This window comes from Watersipora subatra, chromosome 7 (assembly GCF_963576615.1).
Source record: "Watersipora subatra chromosome 7, tzWatSuba1.1, whole genome shotgun sequence".
Classification (NCBI taxonomy): domain Eukaryota; kingdom Metazoa; phylum Bryozoa; class Gymnolaemata; order Cheilostomatida; family Watersiporidae; genus Watersipora; species Watersipora subatra.
Window position 1 is genome coordinate 21505852 of NC_088714.1, and position 22277 is coordinate 21528128.

The following is a 22277-nucleotide window of genomic DNA, read 5'->3' on the forward strand; positions in this document are numbered from 1 at the left end:
ACATTTCAGGCTGTCATACCAGACAAGATTTACCTATACGAATTAATATTGATATGGTAACTAATGCTTACCTCAAGTATTGCAGAGATAAGATGTAGCTGGGTTGTTTACAATGCATATTGCAAGGCAGAAGTCAATGACAATTTAAAATATCTTTTAAAGCTATCCAAAGGTTTTATACAATGGTTTTTTTATGGATAAAATGCAACCTTGTAAGAGCTGACAACTTCAAAATCAATGTCGTTCTAACAAGATGTGGATCCTATCTACTGTATTAAAGTTACCCAAATGTACTCATTTTAATATACTTTAAAGTTTTGTGTTGCTTCTACCAATCATAACGTATAAATACCTTTGCTGAATCGATTACAAATAATTTAAACTAAGCAAGCTGTAAGAAATCCATAAATACTTTTTCATTTGATAAGTATATGTAAGTTTGTGGACAGATAATAACATGTACAGACTATAATCAAAATGATTTTATACAGACTGCCACCAATCATTAGTTTGTGTTCGTTGATTTTATTTTTTATTATTGCATTTCGGTCCTAAAATTATTTATGCAGCAGTAATTATAGCCCTTTCATGTCATACTTGAAATGAAATGTTGAAAAAATTAGTACAGTATATTTAGGTGTGTTGTTGAAAATAAATATATTATGGTGCCATCTACGATGCAAACTGTTGCAATGATGAAACATTTCTCACAAAAAAGTGTTTTCAAGTTCGAATTATATATAGAATCTAAACGACAGCTAGCAGTTTGTGATGCATTTTACTTCCAACAGTCTTTTACAAACCTGGCATCATTCGCTAATTTTAAGTTCAAGTTATATATAGAGTCTAAATGACAACAAGCAGTTTGAGATGCAAATGATTTTACTTTTAGCAGCATGTAGTCTTACAAACCTGGCATATTTACTAATGAGATCTTATTATTGAAAAACTTAGCAATACATGTGAGTATTTCAAAATTTAACTGCCAAAAGTTTGAGAATCAATTTCATGATACTGCACAAAGTTATTGTGTTTTATGAATTTGGGTTCATTAGCCAAGCTTAGTAAGAACTTTAAAAGTCGTTTTTACTATGTATTAAGCTACTCAGGACAAAAAAACTTTACCATGTTTTATTATATTACATATATTTATTAATTCTAGCACCAGCAATTGTTGACAGATGAAATTCATGGATAGATTGAGCTGCATCAAAATCTTACAGCCATCTGTTTTCAATAACAAAAGGTATGCTGCAAAGTTGAAGAGTGCGTGTCTGAAAACTTCGTTCTTGGCTACAATGAAAGGCACTTTTGTATGAAAGTCATAGTAACCGCTTAAAGGTTAAATGTAATATAACTATGAAAACTTTGTTTCTAAATTACAAATATTTATACTGACAATGAATAATATGAATAAATAGCTAAATGGAACTAAGCCTACTTCAGTTTTAAAAAAATTGAATAGCTAATATAAAATTTCCATAAGTCAGTATAAAAATAATTTTCATAAAAAAGTTGTCACATTGACTTTAATTAACTGTTTGAATCTATATAAGTCTTTTTTTGAATTAAAATAAATCTTATTCATGTATTTTGATTGCGTTTTAACTGCTATAAAAAATTCAAGTTGACTTACTGTGAGAAACTCCAAGTTTTTGGACAATATTTTTGCACGAAATAACTTGTTTTATTCCACAATTATAATTTATCTTGTAACCCGAGAGCTGAAGATAAAATGCGCTATAAAGCATGCACATCTACAGTATAAGAAAAACATTAAATTATTTTGTCGGAGTTGCATTCTCTTGTTTTGTACTATGAGTCGAACTAAATGTTTTCATCTTAGCCTCAAGACGAGTTTGCATGGGACGAGTTGTTTTGTCGACAGATCATTCAAATACTATATTTTTTCTAAGATTTTTCTCAGTAGAAAAAACGTTGAGTGTAGGATAGTTGGAAGGCCTTTGACTATTAGAGAGTAAAATTCTAGTTAGCAATGCCAGCATTAGAACCTACTACGATAATTGACAAGTCATTGTTTATCGTAAGTAGCCTCTATGACACAGTTCATTACCTGCACGTTACTTGCTTTAGATATACACTGTAGTGTAAACGTGATTGCAAATTTATTCAGTATCCATCAGTAATTCTATACTGGCTTCGATGCCCCTTCTCAGCCAATCTTTGTTAATAGTCTAATACAAGGTGGTATAAAGAGAATATACTAGAGCAATACCCTAACTAAACATGTCCACTCTTGCATTAAAATATTATACTTGTAAATAGTAGGCCTACTGCGAATCGAGAAAGTACGACTTAATGTCACATTAATTAGATTTTATTGAAGGTTTATATTGATTTACTAGTTTAGCAGAACCAGCATTGATGTGCAGAAACTGTCACAAGTTACATGTGTTTTTGCTTTCAACCAAAGTATGGTAGCTCAAGCATTCTGGTGCTCTGTTGGTAGTCAGCTCTCCAGCAGGCAGTCTGTCAAAAAACGAGCAAGTTCTTTTTTAGATATGAAGCTGATTAAATTATAGCTAGTTACTAAGGTAATAGGTAGTCGGAACTATTTATTTTTTGTATTCTCAGTATGATATAGTAAGAGCATATTTTTGTTTATAGGAAGATGGTGATTTGGCATATGAAGAAGAAATACTTAGGAATCCTTACAGTGTCAAACACTGGTTAAGGTACATCCAGCACAAAAAAAGCTCACCAAATATTGATGCACAGAATGTTGTGTATGAACGAGCATTGAAGGAGCTTCCAGGAAGGTGAAGTATTTTCGTAAAACTACGGAACAATTATTTTAGTTTCTCATTAGACGCGATTGCAGGTTATGATTCATAATGCGAATGCTATGTTACAGCTACAAGTTGTGGTACAACTACCTGAAAGGGCTGCGTATGCAGACTAAAGGAAAATGTGTTACAGACAGAGCTTATGAAGATGTCAACAATGCGTTTGAGAGATCAATGGTTTTCATGCACAAGGTGAGAGAGGCTTTGTTGAAATTTTAAACTTGCTACTTCATATATCATTTCAAAGCAGGAAAATGATTGTTATACTTGCAGTATAAAAAGTTTTTGATTGTGGGAAAAATGATAAAACATTTGGTGAGAGTATCCTTGCTAGAGATGTATTTGTCCTACAACTGTACTATCATAACCTTACAACATAAAATTATCTATGATTAAATGTTTCTAATATTTTAAAATAATATGTCACAGTGTGGAAAGTGATGTTATTAATTATATTAATTAATGTTATATTTAAAGTTATGCTGCTTAACATGAGACAGACAGTTAGCTGCTAGCTACTGCTGCTGCACTTTTGTTTATCCCATTTATTACATCGCTCTACCTTTAATAGTGTTTTACAGTACTACTAATAGTTACACACAGTACTACTAATAGTTACACACAGTACTACTAATAGTTACATGCAGTGCTACTAATAGCTATATGCAGTACTACTATTAGTTACATGCAGTGCTACTAATAGCTATATGCAGTACTACTAATAGCTATATGCAGTACTACTGATAGTTACATGCATTACTACAAATAGTTATATACAGTGCTACTAATAGTTACATGCATTACTACTAATAGTTACATGCAGCACCACTACTACTAGTTATATGCAGTACTACTAATAGTTACATCCAGTACTACTAATAGTTACATTCAGTACTTCTACTAGTTATATGCAGTAATACTAATTGCTCCATAAGGTGCTACTGATTGCTCTGTACAATGCTACTTATAGTTGTATACAGCTCTGCTAATAGTTTTATACAGTACAAGAACAAATGGTTTAATATAATGTTTTTCTATTATTCAGTGGACCAGTTTGATATCATGACCCAGCTGAAGTGTAACAATAAAATTCACCCGGTGCTATGTTTACTTTTTATGCTAACATTTCTGCGTCTGTAATAGTCCTCATCACCATTTCTATTCATAAGACTGATATTAATCAGCCTTTACACACTACCTTATTAAAGCAGTTGTGGATGTGTTATAGATGCCCCGACTTTGGCTCGACTACTGCCAATTCCTCATGGATCAAGGGAAGATTACTCGTACTCGACGCACGTTTGACAGAGCCCTCAGAGCTCTACCCATAACACAGCATCATCGGATATGGCCACTTTATCTCAAGTTTGTCTCCATGTATGAGTTACCAGAAACAGCTGTTCGTGTTCATCGACGCCGGCTGCAGGTACTCTTACAACCACCATTTGGTCACAGTGACATTCTGGTCTGTAGGTCACACAGTATGTACAGCTATTTAAAACATTGTTATATAATTGGCGTATACAGCTTTCATCAAATAAGTTTTATTAAATAAAGGCGCCTTATCTTTGGTATATTTCAGTTGCAACCGGAATTAGCAGAAATATTTCTTGCTTACCTCATAAAGATTGACAAGCTGGATGAGGCAGCCATTCGTCTGGCTGGGCTCATCAATGATGAAAACTTTGTGTCAAGGGAAGGCAAGTCCAAGCATACCGTAAGTAATCTTGGATTTTTTTTTAAATAATACATGTACTGAAGTTTTCTGTTTCTTTACTAGTTGTTGCTGTCTTACTGGTGTATTTTTGAATATAAATAAAGTGTTGAAATTTATTAATTTTTTTGATAAAAAATATTCATGTGTATGATATATCGAGGTTGGTACAGATAAACATTGACTTACAATCAGCTCAACACAATTTTTTTTAACATATGACCGAAAGGTTTTAGACAAATATTTTTCTCGGCATACAAAATAATTTTCAGCAATATTTCCAAAGTTTGCATGCATGCCTTTCGCTATCACATAATTCGGTTACTCGAATACTCAAAATACTCAAATAGTTCTAAACAGCGCTTCATACCTTCTTTTATTCTTAAAATATGGATTTTAAGAAATCTAGCAGTAGTGAAAACGAAAAAAAGCAATGCTTTTTTAAAGGTTTACTTGCAAAAATAATTCACATTACAGTTATTTGGTATCCAAAGGTTCACCATGGTTTACTCTGCTGTGTTGTTGGTGCAAAATATGTGTAAATGTGATTACAAGCTCTTAAAAGCTAGAAAACGAACAATTAATTGCAGCCATCACGAAAGCGCCGTAGTTTGGAATCTCTATATTTCGACGACATACTCAAACATTGTGGTTATTGTTTTTGATCACGTGAAATAAAAGGCCAATAAAAGGCTCAATATAAAACGTCCTGTAGCACTAGTTTATAACAAATACTTCGGGTTTTACCCAAGACCCCGTATCAAATATAGATGCTCGCTATTTTACAGTTTCGTTTCAGCCTGGTCTAATCATCTAGTCGTCATCTGATCATGTGACCCATACTTCCTGCCAAATAGCGTGGACAATTTCTGCAGCATTTTTCGACTATCACAGGTGGCCAACAGGCTTGTCATGTTTATCAAAGGATGATATGCACTCTTTCTAGCTAAGGTTAAAAAATTAAATGAATTTTTACGGTAGGTTATGAGATATTGATGCTTAAAGTGATAGCATTTCAATGATAATGAAACAGACTCGTAATGACGATAGACATAGTTCTATTGAATGCGTGAAGTATATTTGTGAAAATATTTTGATGAACGAGGTTGCGTGAATGTGTAAACAGAAGCCATCGTGTTCAAGTATGTCCCATTTGAGCCATTTTGGAAAGGGATTCCTATCTACGACGTTTTCGTGATGGCTGCGATTAACTGTTCGCTTTTGAACTTTTAAGAGCTTGTAATCACATTTCCACATGTTTTGTACCTACAACCCAGCAGAGTAAGACATGGGGAATCTTTTGATACCAAATAACTGTAATGTGAATTTTGTTGCAAGTCAACCTTTAAAGAGTTCAATCAACAGGTAATAAGAAAAACAAAGTGCAAACATCGGATCAATTGTGTGAAGCACCTTTGAGCCTGCCTAGTAGTTATTGTGGGAAAGTGAAAGTGATCGGGAAAAAGGAAATATAAAATAAGTGAAAAGGCTAGCCGTGATAATTAGAGATGAACGGTACAAAAATTCCAATACCATAGACAATAAAATGTTATTAAGTTGTGATGATTTATAGATCACAGTCTAAAATAAGCTAGCCTTATATCTCAATCGGCTCTTCTGCCAATGAAACGTGGGTCTATTGAATCACCAAGGCGACACTTCAATTCGTCTATATTCACGTGAAATGACAAAATCAAATTTTCTTTATTATTACTTGTTTATTTACTTTTTTATTTATAGTTTTTTATATTTAATTTTCACCTAATTTATATAATTCTTGTTTTAACATGAAATGTAATTACTGAAGTTTTTTAGAAGGTTAGAAAGGTTTTAATCTATGACGAAATATAGGAACACATTAACTTCATATTCTGAGGTTAGATTGTAATGAGTTTATGCAAAGTTGATTAAGTGGATTAGTAATTTTGACCTTGCACACCGAATTGATTAGTTTGATACTACTGATCTTCCATAGTTTGTTGACTATTTACAACTATTATATATAATATATGTAACTATATATTACATACAGCGGTAGGTGTAGTTATAAAACCACTTGAAATTAAATTAACACATTATCTCTTATTAATTCCCGGTTTGCTAGATGAATTATGGCAATGTGCACATCAATGGAAACCTAATGATTTACACATCAATATTTATAAATATCAACTGATATTTGCATTTTTGCCCTGTTTTGGTGTAACATTTCGGTATCCGCACATTATGTTAAAAGGTCTTATCAAAACTTAGTTTGTGTTCATCAATGATTGGTAGACAAATTTAATATGATTATTGATTATTGAACATGTTTACATGTTCAATATCTTTTTCTATATTTATGTCTACATGACTATGTCTTCACTTAGTCTACACCTGACTATGTGAAATTATATTGTTGTTCTCTGGAGTATTAGTAATGTCTTAATATTTAGTTGGATAGCCCTTATAGGCAATCACGAGATATGATAAGATGGATGCTCGCTATCTATATTATATCTTTTGAGAATACTTTTGCTGGCAGACAGAGTGTTTACAAAACTTCCTTCCCAAATATGTAGGCCTACAGTACGGCGTTGCACGGGTATTGAAAAACAGCCTATAAACAGTGGCAGGTAATATAGTTGCCTGCCACTTGCCATTAGCCTGGCACATTGTCAATGGCTAATTTGAGTAAGTTAGTATCCGTATTGCTAAACTTACTAATAAGAGCCGTGAGAGCAAGCTTTTAGTGACATTGCGTAAAGCAGAGTGTATGCGTATTTTAACGTGGATAATGGCTCATATCACCCAATGAATCCATTGCATCTTACATAGCTTAATTGGTAAGGTTATTCCCTAGTGAACCGAAGATTCTGAGATCAAATCATCTACGATACGTATTTGTCATTGTTAGATACTAGTTGCTATAGCTGAATAGACCAAATGACAGATAACAAACTCTGAGATTTATATATAGATGGATGTATGGTTTAAGATAATAAAAAAAGTGACAAGGAAAATTATAAATAGTTCGAAAACAGTCACTAGGTTATCTCTTAATTACGTTCACCGCTGTAGGTAATAATTATTAGTGAACTTTCATAAACAATAAAAGCAAACATATTCACTATTATTTGCGTTCTGCAGTGGTTAGCTGTCTCGAGTGATTGTGTTTTTGAAATTGGTCAGTGCTACTTTCTTGGTTGTCAATAGTTTTTAATTCCCGTTATTTGCCATAGGGGATGTTTCCAGAATTTTGAAAAGTTTTTTTTCTTTTGAAAACTCCAAACGTCATCGTAAGCGGAGGGACTATAAAGCTGTGGTGACATAAATGGTTTAGTTCCAGGTAACTCCCAAGCCTTACGATGGTTCAAATAACTACCACAAATACCACTAATCATTTTATAATCTTTGTTGTCAGCTAATAGAACTATTAAGTAGTATAGCATCTGTTTTGTGACCTTTTTCATGTACCTGTAGTTGTGGAATGAGCTGTGTGAACTGATATCTAAGAACCCAGACAAGGTCACTTCACTCAAGGTAGATGCCATCATCAGACAGGGACTTAAGAAGTTCACAGATCAGATTGGCTTGCTGTGGAACTCTTTAGCTGACTATTATACTCGTGCTGGTCTTTTCGACAAGGTGATGTGTAGTCTTATTATGAAAATTATCAGTTGGCCTAAAGCAGACACTACCTAGTGTATAGACAAGGTTATCTTACCACAGACCCTACCTGGTATATAGGCAAGGTTGTCTTACTACAGACACTACCTGGTATATAGATAAGGTTGTCTTATCTATATATCAGGTAGTCCTTTACTCCCTGCTGACTCCTAAACTCCAGTTGTTGAAGATTCAACATGTGCTAGTTAGCAAAACACTACTTAGTATCTACAATCTACTTTGTAGATCTCTAACAAAGTAGATCTTCTTGTTCCATGTCAGGGAAACTTTTTGATAAAGTTTCTAGTCTTTTCACTAATGTTCACAGGCATGCGATGTGTATGAAGAAGCAATCGAGACTGTTATTACTGTCAGAGATTTCACACAAGTCTTTGATGCTTATGCTCAGTTTTGTGAAACCCTCATCAGTACCAAGATGGAGTCAACAGCAGAGTCTGGGCCTACAGATGATGGTATGTAAACATCTCCCGTTACCTGTGTGTTTGTGTCATCACCTAGCGGATGATGTCACTGACTCTCTATACAACTGACTATATTAGTTGACCAGAGTTTTTCATATGACTGTAGTTCATTACAGCTTTGTCTCTACATAACATCACCTCATTACAAAACGTTTTGAGCACGCAATGTAAAACTTGAGCGATATTCAATCACACACACCCAAAGTAATTTACAACATACAACCTTCGAATTTTTTTCAAATGATACAGGTTCATAAATGAAGGTAGTGGCGCTGGTAAAATTGAACATATATACTAAAAAGTTACAAGTACTGCAAGTTATTTAGTCTAGCTTCACCTTGCCTAAGTCAGAGCAATATATGCAGCTCAACACTAACTTCTACATACGCATTGTCGAGTTTGCACTTCAATTTATGTATATATAAGATAATAGCCTGACCGTATCTGCATTTGTATAATGGGAGTTATTGTAGATTGTTTATGCATTAACATATGCGTTCGATGGCAAAAATACAGATATATAAATTTATCTTAATATAACATAAACAAACCTGTATGATATATTTATAGCATAACATGAAACACTCTTAAATGATAGATTTATAGTATAACATGAAACACCCCTATATAATATTTCTTATATCTATATATATTTCTCAAAGTTTGTCTGTGTATCTGTGTATTCGTGTCTGTGTATGTCCAACTATAGCTATTAAATTCTTGGAATTTAAAATTCCGTATTATGATGGATTTGAACTCATGTAGATTGCAACTGCAAGCTCTTAACCCAAACGCGCTACCACTTAGCAATGCAAGGTGTGTTGAACAAAGGCACTATCATATGCGGTATAACGTATGCACACGCTAAATGACGTATTATTTGAGCATTGCACCCACGTGTTACGATGATGCCCTTGTTATAAAACATTTTTCACTTAACTCTAGGAAATACGATGCTTTTCGTTAGGGCGAATTTTTTTTTGCCACACGATGTCGACAATAATTTCTTTCGAGATTAAAATTTGGCGATTTGTGTACTGATTCTGTGTGTTATTAAGAAATATACGTTGCTCGCCATGGTGAGTTCAGCGGTATTCATTGTGGTAAAAATGGATTCGCAAATGGATAAATGATAAAATTTTAGTTGAAAGCTTGAAGTTCACTAAAATATATACTAAAACTTCCTTCAAGTATGTGTTTAGTAAATTAAATTCATTTAAGTTAGATTCAGCGTTTATGTTACACGCCTGACGTCTACATTACATTGTAATGTTATATTATCTTGCAGATCATAACCACTAAATACACTGAAGTCATTGTAGGTACCTATAGTTACTAAAGTTAACTTATTTTGTTACTAATTTTTAATGATGATCATTTTTACCAGGAGGTGATTGCATTAGATAATTACTATGGGTTTCGATACCACTCTATGTTTGTCTATAACCTACGATATTTTTGCATGTCAACACTGCATGTGAAAATTGGCATGTCAATTTTCGCATGCCAACACTGAAATGAACTAAATCATATAATTGTATACCAAATAATTTTTCATTGTAATCGGAGCAAAACAGACGATATTTAGCCATTACTTGTTAATGATTTTACATTTGTATTTTTCCTCCTAATTTATTTCAACGAAACACTTCTTTCAAGTCATGAAGTTTGAAAATTACAGTTGTTTGAAAACCTTTACAGTTGTTTATATTTTCTCTTAATTTATTTTAACTACACAAAATACTTTTCTCAGGATATGTAGTTTGAAAGTTAGAATGGCAAATTTTGTTATATGTTAAATAAAAATAAATTTTCTGTCCAAAGACTTTTTTAGTATCTGGGCAATGCCGGGTAGTACAGCTAGTTTAGAATATAACATGAAACGCACTTTAATGGTATATTTATAATATAACATGAAACACAATTTAATGATATATTTATAATATAACATAGAACACTCCTACATAGTATTAGCATAAGCTCGACTCAGTACAGGAAAGATGTAGCTAATTTTGCTTGATTCTTACATGTGTTATAAGTAGAACAGCCAAGATAAGTGAAGGGTGAAGCATAAAGATGTCCATGCTAGAGCACATGTTGGTCTATGTTACCAGAACCTATGTCAGTGTCACCAAAGCATATTATTTTCCGATTTCACTATATTTGTATGTCAGCTGGTTTTGCTAGGGCTAACGCTCATTGATGCAACCAGGATAAGCTGTGTTCAAATTTGCTGAAACCATCAACGCCGGTGTATTTACTAGTCAGTCTGTCAGCAAATATGTCAGGCAGCAATTAAAAAAATGCCTGTCAGTATAGCAGGCAAGTCTACTCGTTGTCTTGTTGTATGTAGATGATATAGAGTTGGAGCTTGGACTCGCCCGGCTTGAAGACCTCATGGTTAGAAGACCTCTGTTGTTGAACAGCGTGCTGCTGAGGCAGAATCCACACAATGTGCTCGAGTGGCACAAAAGAGTCAAGTTATACGAGGGAAAACCGCGTGAGGTAACAAAGCTAAAAATTTGGCAGTAAAGATTTAGTAAAAGTAGATAAACTGCTAGATGACCTTCACCTTGCTTACAAAAACGCTACGACACTTCTAGAACTTTCTAAAATTTCAAGATCAGCAAATTCTTATAGTTTAGTAATGTTTAGTTTCATCATGTTTTATAGATCAGAGATATTTATTTTTTACTAGGCCACTAGTTTCTACTTGTGTAACCATAGAAATAAGACAGAAAGTTTGCAACTAGGATAGAATTTTCTAGAATCATCAGTTTTCCACAGTCCTGGTATCCATGACAATAAAAGCTGTAGTGAAGCTTATAATATATATGGCAAATGAATTTATTGATATTTTGGTCACGATGGATAATTCATAATTATAGATAATAAACACATACACGGAGGCGGTACAAACTGTGGACCCCAAAATTGCTACAGGAAAACCTCACAGTCTCTGGGTAGAGTTTGCCAAGTTTTATGAGACTGCTAAACAGCTAGATGATGCAAGGGTTATCTTTGAGAAGGCAGTGCTTGTTCCTTACAAATATGTTGACGATTTAGCAGCGGTTTGGTGTGAGTGGGCTGAGATGGAGCTGAGGCATGAGTAAGTGATATAGGGCTAATATTTTGTTTTGCAAACACATTCATTCCGTGTACGGAGAGCGTGCCTATAGTCATTTTTCTCTTGCGCATTAATAACTGGTGGCACGCAGGCTATAGATTTTGGTCACTTGGCCTAACCATGTTACGTTTAGACACAAGCTAATCATTTGAAGGAATTGCTCTAGTTCAAGCTTTTGTTCTAGTAAATGGGTTTAAACTAAAACTAGACATGGTGACTTTTTAACCTTTGCTTTTAAATATAGCAAGCTGATTAATTATTCTTAATATTTTTAGCTTGTGGGACAATGCTGTGAAGTTAATGCAACGGGCTGTCACCCCTCCAACAAGAAAGGTGGATTATCATGACCAGGTTTGTTATTTATCTCTGGGGCTGACTTTACAAGCTTCAACATATAGCCCGTGAACTAATGGCTTTAGGGTCTGTGTGTATTTTTTTATTTTAGGTAAATTGAAAGGTCAAATTTGCACATATTGTTACTGTTTAGAGGGTTAAACAGAGGGCAGATGATTTAAGTGTAAAACAGCCGATTTACTGGCACACATGCTACAACTTGTAGAGACGTTAGCCTCTCATCATTTGCAGATAACTCTATTGTGGCATCAGTGTAACCAGAGGTTTGTTGCGACCAAAGAATTTGAGATTTTAGAAGTGTGAACTGATTATTTTAAAATTTCACTGCGCGTGTAATTACAGCCCACAGAGCTTGTTTGTGACATAAACACGGAATGACTTTGTATTTGAGTTTTCAAGTTTGTCATTGCTGATGTTAGCTATAAGACGTTTCAGGTGGCTTGTTTATTGGTGACATTTGAGAGCATACACCTTGGCTTTTTGCATCATATTTGCTTTCATAAAATTGATTGCAACTTGAAACATTCTGAATGTTAAACTTGAAATGCGGCAAATAACTCATGCAGAATTCCTGTACAGAAAAACATGTATTTTGGTGAGTTTATTAATTTGCACATAAAAATAATAAATGTCAAAATTTTTCTTTGCTCTTTGGTAGACATTTTGGATCTATTTAAAAAAATCTTGACTCACAGTTTTATTTGAAATATATGCTTCAGGAAAGTTGAAAATTCTGGTTGGTCTGCTCAAAAATTGTCTTAGTTAGTTTTCCTTGTATGAATTATTCTCATTGCAGTCCGAAACTGTCCAAGTAAGACTTCACAAGTCACTCAAGCTCTGGTCAATGTATGCGGATCTTGAAGAGTCATTTGGTTCATTCAAGACGACCAAAGCAGTTTATGACAGAATTATTGATTTGAGGATAGCCACCCCTCTCATCATTATCAACTACGGACTTTTTCTTGAAGAGAATAATTACTTTGAAGAAGCATTCAAGGTTTGTGGTTGGTTATGCCAGAGATGCTATGAGTTTGCATTAAAATTAGTTGCTTCCATTTGACACTAGGTTTGACATTAGGTTTGACATTTGACACTAGGTTGGACATTTGACATTAGGTTGGACATTTGACACTAGGTTTGACATTTGACACTAGGTTTGACATTAGGTTGGACATTTGACATTAGGTTGGACATTTGACACTAGGTTTGACATTTGACACTAGGTTTGACATTTGACACTAGGTTTGACATTTGACACTAGGTTTGACATTTGATAACAGGTTCAATGGCTGAGCTTTACTTTTCTTTTGGTGTGTTGAAAACATCATTGTGTTACCCGGTTTTAAAACGTGACATGGTTGCTTCAAGCATTAAGGTGTAATGGCATTGACCTTGTTTTTAACCAGTGCTTATCTGTAATTGAATTGAGTGACACCCGAGAGAGAGAGAGAGAGAGAGAAAAAGAGAGAGAGGAGAATGACTTGAATTGAAGAGAATGACGTGAATTGTTGTTTACCATCGCGTGACGTGTCAGTTTAACTTGACTACTAAATTCGATTTGAACTTTGAACTCTGTTGCGCAGAGCAAAGAAAAAAACAGGTTTTGATCTTTGCTCTTTAGCTTATACATAGCTTACTCTGTCTGTTACATCAGTCTTCGATTTTCATTTGCCTGTAGTTTGGTTTTTACAGAATGTTATGCATCATGTGTGTTAGATTTATTTATTTCCTCTACACTAGAAAATCTAACAATGGTCTACAATGTTCTACAATGTTCTACCATGTTCTACCATGTTCTACAATGCTCTACAATGTTCTTTTGGCTGGTTGGTTAATCACTAAGCAAATCCTCATTGATCAAACTTATCAACCGATGAGAATAATTATAATAGAACATAGAAAATATTTAAGTTGGACATAATTTGTTAATTCGCTAAATGCTCACTTCATACTTTTCGAATAACAGAAGGATAAATAAAACAATTTCGAATAAATAAAATAAATAAAGTGGAATTAATATTTATTTTATTACAAAAATTAATCTGACTTTAACTGAACAGTAGACTCTGTTTTTTCATAATTTTTCTGTAAAAGTTGACTTGCTTGTTGATTCCACGATGAACATTCATTCTTCCTTCTTTGTTAGAATCAAGTTCTCTTACAATCTTTTGGCTTTTTTAATAGCGTGCTTTTTCAATAACGCTCAATCTTTTGGTACCTGGTTGCTCTATTACCCATCGCTAGCTAATCTCTATGACTATATGTTGATTTGATTTGCTGTTGGATTATGACCACGATTAGTCCACGCGTGAGGTTGTTCTTGAATCAAGTGAATGTCCACATTTGAGAATATTTGCTGTAATAACATTGCCTCACTTCTACTTTACTACATACCAGACTTCTACTCATAAAATGATTAGCACCGCTCTCAATTGTTAGTGTATCTCTATGAGTCTTAGTAACATACAGTCATGATGGTAATAGAAAATAATTCTATTGTTGATACATTCATTGCTGTTGCTCTTGGACTGTCTTATGCTATGAAAATGAGATACTCATTTGCTATGAAATAAGTGTGAATAAAGGTGTACTCACAGACTCATTTCCAGGCATTTAAATTACTTGTTTTATGAATTTTTGAAGTTTTCAGAAACATTTAGATTAGATTTGTGAAATGCCACTGATGATGAGCTCTTCGCTATTTTCAGGCATACGAAAAGGGGATAGCCTTATTCAGGTGGCCTAATGTCTATGATCTGTGGAACACATACCTCACGAAGTTTATAGACAGATATGGTGGCAAAAAGTTAGAGAGAGCAAGAGATCTTTTTGAGCAATGCCTCGATGGATGCCCTGAACAATTTGTCAAAGGTATTTACATTCTCAGACATCTTAAATAGATTTTATTGTAGGTCATAGTTAGGTTTGAGTGTCATTAGTCCTTGATAATCCTTGTGAAATATTCAGTAAATTCATCTATGTGAAGACAACTCCCAACATTATTTGCTTAGGTGGCAAGTTATGTCAAGCCCTTTTTCTGTGTTTCATCTGAGATTCATGGTTACATCTTTCTAGTCTATCAAGTTTATCAACTGATTTAAGAGGAATTACTAGATGAGGAACTTATGCTGGGAGCTAGTTCACTCCTTTACTCACCTGGACATTTGCATTCAGAAATGTTCTCAGAAGTTTTTATATTGAAATAGTGCAAAATAGATTTTGCATTTGAGGTACAATATGCTTAGTATTGGCTACAGTAGTAGCTATATGTAGATCATTCAAATTACTGATCATGGAGGTGAGATAACAGGCCTTGTCAAGTGACCACAGTGACTGCTAGATCTGGATACAATTGTTTTAAAAAGCTTCCGTTATACAAACCTTTAAAGTTTGTTTTCAGGAGTTGTTTTACTCGACAAGTTGGTACAATTTTTTTATGAAACTAAGACCTTCAAGTTGTATGAGAGAGTTGTGTCCACCCGCTGTAAATTTATATAGATAGCTTGATTACTGCCAATCTCTACTGGCAAACATTCTATTTTATATTAGACCAACAATAGTGTTATCTTATTCTCTTACAACCGGTTACTTACAGCCGTATATCTGCTCTACGCCAAGTTGGAGGAAGAACACGGGCTCGCCAGGCATGCAATGGCTGTCTATGAGAGAGCCTGCGATGCCGTGCCTAAACCAGACAAATTTGAGGTAACATCTTTTTTACCGTCTACATCAATGAATAACTGTCATATTGGTGATAGAGTTTAATGCTTTCTGTGTGATCAGCAACTAGTTACTAAACAGTGGACTTATGCGAAGAATGTGCATATTTAGGTGCAAATAATTAAAACACCCTTATAACCAATGTAATAAGTTGGTATTTCCAACTTGATTAGAGACACAATGCCACCTGGTTAGACGAATAGCAGGTACGTGAATTATGTAAGTCCTTAGCAAAAAATTTACCATTTAAAAAAATCTTCTTTAATATAATATGCCATAATTGTGTTAGTTGAAATATATCAAGTGATATTGGAGGCATTTTTATATTTAAAAATTGTGGGAAAATATGGTGGCTTATATGGTTTGTAAAGGTATCAGGCGTTGTTGACATTCGCATGATAAAATTTGCTACCTGCTGTCCTCAATTCACTTTGAGGCTAAAACTCTCTATTGTTTTTATTATTATTTTATTTATAACATGTCAGTTTCTGCGTTAGTATCATGCTTGCCATCAGGTTATAATTTGCCTTTGTTCTACTACAAACTTCAACTATCAATAAGATACCTTTGATCTGAGTTCAACTCAGTGCCCATGTTCCAAACATGTGGTTTTGTTTATTCGGTATCTTGTTTGTAAAGAAGTAAGTGTTGAAGGACGCTGTACAAAATAGTGAAGAGCAAACTGATTGTACGCAATAGAACTTAAGCTTTTCTTGGTTTGGAGCAAAGTAATGCATATTTTGGTGGCTCATGGAGCGATGGAGAGTTGTAGTTCCACACTGAACTGTTTCTCGTCACCACCTCATTTTTCAGCAATGCATAGTGGTACATTTAAGATGCTAAGAGAAAGATTACGGAGTTGGATTTATTGATTATACATGTATGGTGTTCTTTGGAATGTCTCCACTCAGTAATCCAAATTGAAACCTACCTGCATATAAATATGGTTATTTACAAGTGATTTCATTAAGTTAATTGAAATTATGTTGTTCCGCTACAGGATACCGGATTGAAAATTCTCTAAAATTTCACAGTACACACCAACAATGTTTAAAATGATAAATATGCACCTCAAGTATATAAACTGGATATCATGGGTGCATGGTTTTAATGTTTTTTAGTACATGTTAGCTTGCTTTGTTTACAAAAATCTATGAATGTAACTCCAAAGTTATTTCTTTGTTGGGTGATTCACCTTCTAGGTGAAACTATTTCTATTTCATCCAGTCCATTTGTACTTCATTCTTTGCATGACAACATCGAAGCATTACATTTGTCTTTCACTAGATGTACAACATTTATATCAAGAGAGCAGCTGATATATACGGAGTGACACAGACAAGAGCCATTTATGAAAAGAGCATCGAGGCTCTTGCTGAGGACCAATCACGCCAAATGTGTATGAGATTCGCTGACCTGGAGACCAAGCTTGGCGAGATAGACAGAGCACGAGCTCTTTATGCTCATTGCTCCCAGATGTGTGACCCCCGTGTTAGTATTACTGCCTCAAATATTTGCTGGAGTTGTGCTTTTTTATCAGTTTTATTTTCTGGAAAGTTACAGCAGAATGTACACTTTTTACCTTGTGTATCTAGGAAATGATTGATAGCAATAGCGAAGATTGCAACAACAGGGTAAAAAGAAAAATTCATTTTTATTTCAATTAAAAAATTTTTAAAATTAAATCAAAAAATTTTATATTAAAATTTTAATCAAAAAATTTTATATTAAAATTTTTTTTAATTAACAAATTTAACGAAAAAAAAAAATTTATTAATGCAAAACTTTAAATCCATCTAGATGATACTGTCATACCTTGTATGCGTCAAGGTAATACTTCATAAAAATCATAAAATATGCAGTGAAAAAACTTTTTAACAACCAAAACAATGTAATAGTGATGTAATCAAGCTGTTTGATTTTTTTCTGATATTTTTCGGTCGACATACATTTTTTAAGATTTATAAAACTTACTCCCAGTCTTATACATGTTTCAAAATATTATTAAAACCTCAAAACACAGTGCAGGTGATAATACAAATCAATAATATATAGCAAGATACAAGTTTATTTGGTAGAGCTATGGAGAATGTAAGATATTTCCCATGTAGTGGAAAGCGTTATTACCCTTTGAGTCACCGCAAGTTAGCCGTTGTTAGCCGTTGTTAGCTGTAAAACCTACTCTTGATGTTGTAAAACAATACTTGTGTATTTGTTTTTATAATACACAACCTTAACACTAGTTTTGATGATAAGCATTTGATATCATTTTGAAGTAAGGAATGATGATTCATGGTCTGGAAATGCACATGTATGTTGATGTACAGTCGCAAGCAGTGTTCTGGGACACTTGGAAAAAGTTTGAAGTGAAACATGGAAATGAGGACACCGTACGAGAAATGTTACGCATCAAGAGAAGCGTGCAGGCAACTTACAACACTCAAGTCAATTTTATGGCCACTAAAGTTATGAATACTCAAGGTAGGAAAATTGGGCATCCTTATGAGACCCGATACAAATCATTCTTTTTATAAATCGAACCTAATTTAACGTTATGTGGCTGAAGGCTCATTCCTCAGTCTATCAACATGTTGGAAGTTTGTCTTTTTTTTCTTGGATATTAGGTATGAGTAGAGAATGCTATTGAATATCATATTTGAAATGCTATAAACTTCAGCTCATAAATTCCAATAGCCGTTATAAAAATCTCCTTTCTCAGTTACCTTTGATGACTTGCTTACACAGTCAACACTCATGCCCTCACATCAAACAGTCTTTTAACTGTTCACCATAAATTTAAGCAAACTGTCACAAGCTTTTTGTTCATACAAAATGTGTAATAAGAATGAGATCAACAAACTCTAATCGCCGACTAGAATCTGTGTATCGAATGTTGATATCAGACCTTGAGCTATGAAGCTAGAAATTTATTTGATAAAAGCTTCTTGTGTGCATTTGCAGCGCCAACCAATGAGATGGAAAAATTGGAGCAGCAGGCCATGGAGAATGTAGAGAAAACTATGGAGGCAAATGATCAGGCAAAGCTTGTGGAGGCTACAAAAACACCTGCAGCGGACAAAGGTGGGTGAAATATAGGACAAGGACAGTTAGTCAGCTGAATAATGGTTGGTGTTTGGTTGGTCAGAAACGGGTAGCAGCTGTGCATGGGCGGCTGTTTACTACGACAAAAGTAGGTGGCCAGTTAAACAAAGACTGGATGTTCATTGGGACATCAGCGATGGATCAGTTGGAGATTAGATGTTTACTGGGACAGTGGCAATTGATCAGTTGAAAAAAGCAAACGGTTAGACTAAAATGGATGTTCACTGGAACAATTAGGTTCATTTAATGAAACAAGGTGGATGGTCAGTGATAATGGTATAGTTTGGCAATGATGATGAAGTGGCATATCTGGACATGCTAAGGGTGTTATTCACATTATTCGGAGTTGTGTTGCATGGTGATCTATTAATCACATGCCAGTCTGAACATGGTCGCCTTTAGTCAGTTTGTAAATTTTATGTAATTTTTTATTCTTGAAATATAATGGTTCCTTGAGATTATATTGATAATATCTTAATATCACACGCTGTAGACTCACCTCTTTGCTGTACCAGGTATAAAGTTTGTGCGAAGTGAAACAGTGACGGAAGAGCAAGGTCCATCTACGGCTGCCAATCCAGATGAAATCGACATTGATGCTGACTATAGCAGTGATGAAGAAGGCGAAACGGAAGCAGCTTCTGGGGTAACTAATACTTGTCTCTGATCACGATATATTCTCCTAAATTCTCCTAACTTATACTGAAGCTCAATGAATTAACTAGATCAATATTTATAATTCGGTGTCCAACAAAGCAAGCAGGCTACAAGATAGGGTCGCCATGTAAAAAGGTGCCTCTGGTATCCTAACTTGACAATTGAATGTCATATCAGTTCTCAAAGTTTTCAAATTCACGTGAATCAACAGCTACTGATGGAAAACCCATATGATTGACTGGCACTAATTGCTGTCATCTAAGTCAGTCACTGTTTACCTTAAAAGTACAGTAAAGTTCTAACCTTTCTGAAGAAGTAAGTAAAATTGTAGTTGGTAAATTAGGTGCCAAATTTTCTCATATATACCATCTGTTGACTCACAGAAAGCAGTTGCTTCATATCTCAAGCGTCTCTTCGTTCAAAACGTTTATGTATTCATTCAAAGAGTGCAATTATGGACAGTGAATGATAGCTCTTGTTGCGTTATGAAGTCATATTGACAGCAACTGTATATATACCTTTAGATCGATGTGCAAGCAGTACCCACCAAAGTATTTGGAGGACTAAAAGATGAAGAGGATGAGAGTTAACAAGATCTTTATCAAATTTTACATAAATTGTAAACATATAAAATACATGAATAAAATATAGCATTCACCTAACAACGCAACAAGTACATCGCACATAATATTTAGAAAATAGAGGGTATCATAGCGACTATCACGATGAATCCCATAAACTGAGAAGCAACTATCGGTATGGTAAAAATACTCCAAACTGGCCACACACTATAGCATATGAATCCTCCAGCAACGATCCCTGCTGCAGTAGCTATCGGTATAACAAACGCGTTGTGGTCTTCCCACTTCTCAGAACGAACTCCTTTGATCCATGACAACCATACGATGCAGTATAAGCAACATAGGACAGCGACTGAAAGCGATGCAACTCCAATGTTGAACCATAGGCGATATATCCGCGGATCATAAATTAGAACTAGAGCAAAGTCAGTGAGGTAAAATATGGCTATTGACGATAGCAACCAAATGACATTCTACAAAATAAGCAATTCAATATAGGAATGCTTTCCGCTGTGAATACATACACTGTAAGAACTAGTAAGTTCATCAACAATTACAATATGCTGAATAATTAATTAACTGTAATTTTGAAATAAGAGCTACATCGTTAACAGAATGTTAGGTAAGCAATAAATTCAACCTACGCCCAGGCTGTAAGCGGATCCTGGTTTGGATCGTAATTGCTCTATTAGCTCTTCGTCTTTTTTGCTTATTGAAGTCACATATTTTTTTCTAAATGACTCTGCGGTACGTTTTCTGACAATTTTATAAAACTCCTCATTTGAAGCAACTCCAGAGGAAGTAGCCATAACGACACTCCACAGCAAATGCAAGTTGCAAACGTCATTACAAATAAGTTGGAACAGTTGTAAACAAAGTTTTAGTTCCATACTTCCCCACGGGCATTAGTCACGTTTTCTGTTGTTAAGATCGTTAAACATCATGCTCCAAACTAGTTGTTGGCTTTTAATTTCTGAAATCGTTCTGCGAATTCTGAATGTTTTGAAGTTGAAATCTATTACTGGTTTGAACATTTTTATTTTTAGTAATTTTTGTTGAATAATGTTTTTATCAGTTACACACTTTGAGCTCATGCGTGACTTATTGTTGCGGGTAATTAGGTCTCTTTGGGCTTTCATATTATGCACTGCTATTTTGTTCAGGAACTCTTTGGGTTTGTGTTGACTGAGTCACAACACGCCTTTTTTATAATAAGGTGGACGTGTTTAGAAAAAAAGGGCATAATTTTATTTTACTGAGGTATAGTTTATATTTGACTTCCCAACAGACCTGCCAACCTTGGAGTGGGGAAAGGAGTGAGAGACTATTGTGGGGGCAATGAAAACGCGAGGATTTAATAAGTGGTGTAAATTTTCATAGTGTATAAAAACACCACAGCGAGAGATAATATAACTCTATATGGAAACTACATGTCGTGGAGGTGGAGGTTATTGATAGATGAGAATGCCACAAATATGTTTATACATAGTTGTTTATTAGTAGTAAGTATATGATTACTACTTGAAGATTGGTGAAAAAATACAGGTTTGCTTGGGTAAAAGGGGCAATTGCGTGACACGGGTGTGAGATGCGTGAGGCATGAGGCAATTGCGTGAGTCTCACGCCCGGTGCATGAAAGTTGGCAGGTATGCTTCCCAACCTATTCAAAGGAACTTCATAGTCAAGTTATTCAAAGGCCAGTTCATCTCAAAAATAAACTATCTCTTGCTCTTCAGCTTCCAAAAAAACGGCTGATATTTGTTGTGTTAACACTCACCACAATTTCACTCTCTCGTAGCAGGGAGAAGAATGCTCTGTTATACACCCTTCTCTATATCTATTTAGCTATTTCTTGGCTTTATCAATAAGCTGAGAAAGCTACATAATCCTGCAAGCCTGTGTGAGAGGCTTTGCCTCTCAAAGCCTATCTGGCTTCTTTAGCCCAAGTTCCTGTAACATAGTCAGGGGAACAAGAGACGCCTGCATATACAACATGCCCTTTTTTGAAGCATGAGCTTAGGACCTTTAACTATTGGGGTTCAAACATAGGTTTTGCCACCAATCATGTTGGGAGGTAACAAGCTT

At 34.6% G+C, this 22277-nt stretch overlaps 2 protein-coding genes across 2 annotated transcripts; one reads left to right on the plus strand and one right to left on the minus strand.

The window, feature by feature from the left end:
• The first annotated feature begins 1904 nt into the window (after positions 1 to 1904).
• On the plus strand, positions 1905 to 20340 carry LOC137400330 (pre-mRNA-splicing factor SYF1-like). The gene is made up of 18 exons (XM_068086660.1): positions 1905 to 2044; positions 2629 to 2780; positions 2876 to 2999; positions 4036 to 4233; positions 4390 to 4524; positions 7984 to 8148; positions 8498 to 8642; positions 11005 to 11156; positions 11540 to 11760; positions 12054 to 12129; positions 12929 to 13129; positions 14841 to 15003; positions 15728 to 15837; positions 17140 to 17343; positions 18180 to 18333; positions 18814 to 18933; positions 19470 to 19600; positions 20136 to 20340. The coding sequence occupies exons 1-18, from the start codon at positions 1997 to 1999 to the stop codon at positions 20199 to 20201; spliced, it is 2565 nt and encodes an 854-aa protein (XP_067942761.1). The 5' UTR covers positions 1905 to 1996; the 3' UTR covers positions 20202 to 20340.
• On the minus strand, positions 20192 to 21020 carry LOC137399317 (transmembrane protein 128-like). Its single transcript, XM_068085381.1, has 2 exons — positions 20837 to 21020; positions 20192 to 20665 (listed from the first exon to the last, which is right to left on the minus strand). Exons 1-2 carry the CDS (start codon positions 20999 to 21001, stop codon positions 20303 to 20305), a joined length of 528 nt encoding a protein of 175 aa, XP_067941482.1. The 5' UTR covers positions 21002 to 21020; the 3' UTR covers positions 20192 to 20302.
• Positions 21021 to 22277: the final 1257 nt, after the last annotated feature.

What these genes read in the sequence shown, in the direction of transcription:
- LOC137400330 (XM_068086660.1), top strand. Translation starts at nt 1,997, where the DNA reads ATGCCAGCATTAGAACCTACTACGATAATTGACAAGTCATTGTTTATC. An exon ending in AGGTGGATTATCATGACCAG is followed by an intron (nt 12,130 to 12,928) that starts GTTTGTTATTTA and finishes TTCTCATTGCAG; the next exon opens with TCCGAAACTGTCCAAGTAAG. An exon ending in CCCTGAACAATTTGTCAAAG is followed by an intron (nt 15,004 to 15,727) that starts GTATTTACATTC and finishes GGTTACTTACAG; the next exon opens with CCGTATATCTGCTCTACGCC.
- LOC137399317 (XM_068085381.1), bottom strand. Translation starts at nt 21,001, where the DNA reads ATGGCTACTTCCTCTGGAGTTGCTTCAAATGAGGAGTTTTATAAAATT. An exon ending in GATCCGCTTACAGCCTGGGC is followed by an intron (nt 20,666 to 20,836) that starts GTAGGTTGAATT and finishes CTTATTTTGTAG; the next exon opens with AATGTCATTTGGTTGCTATC.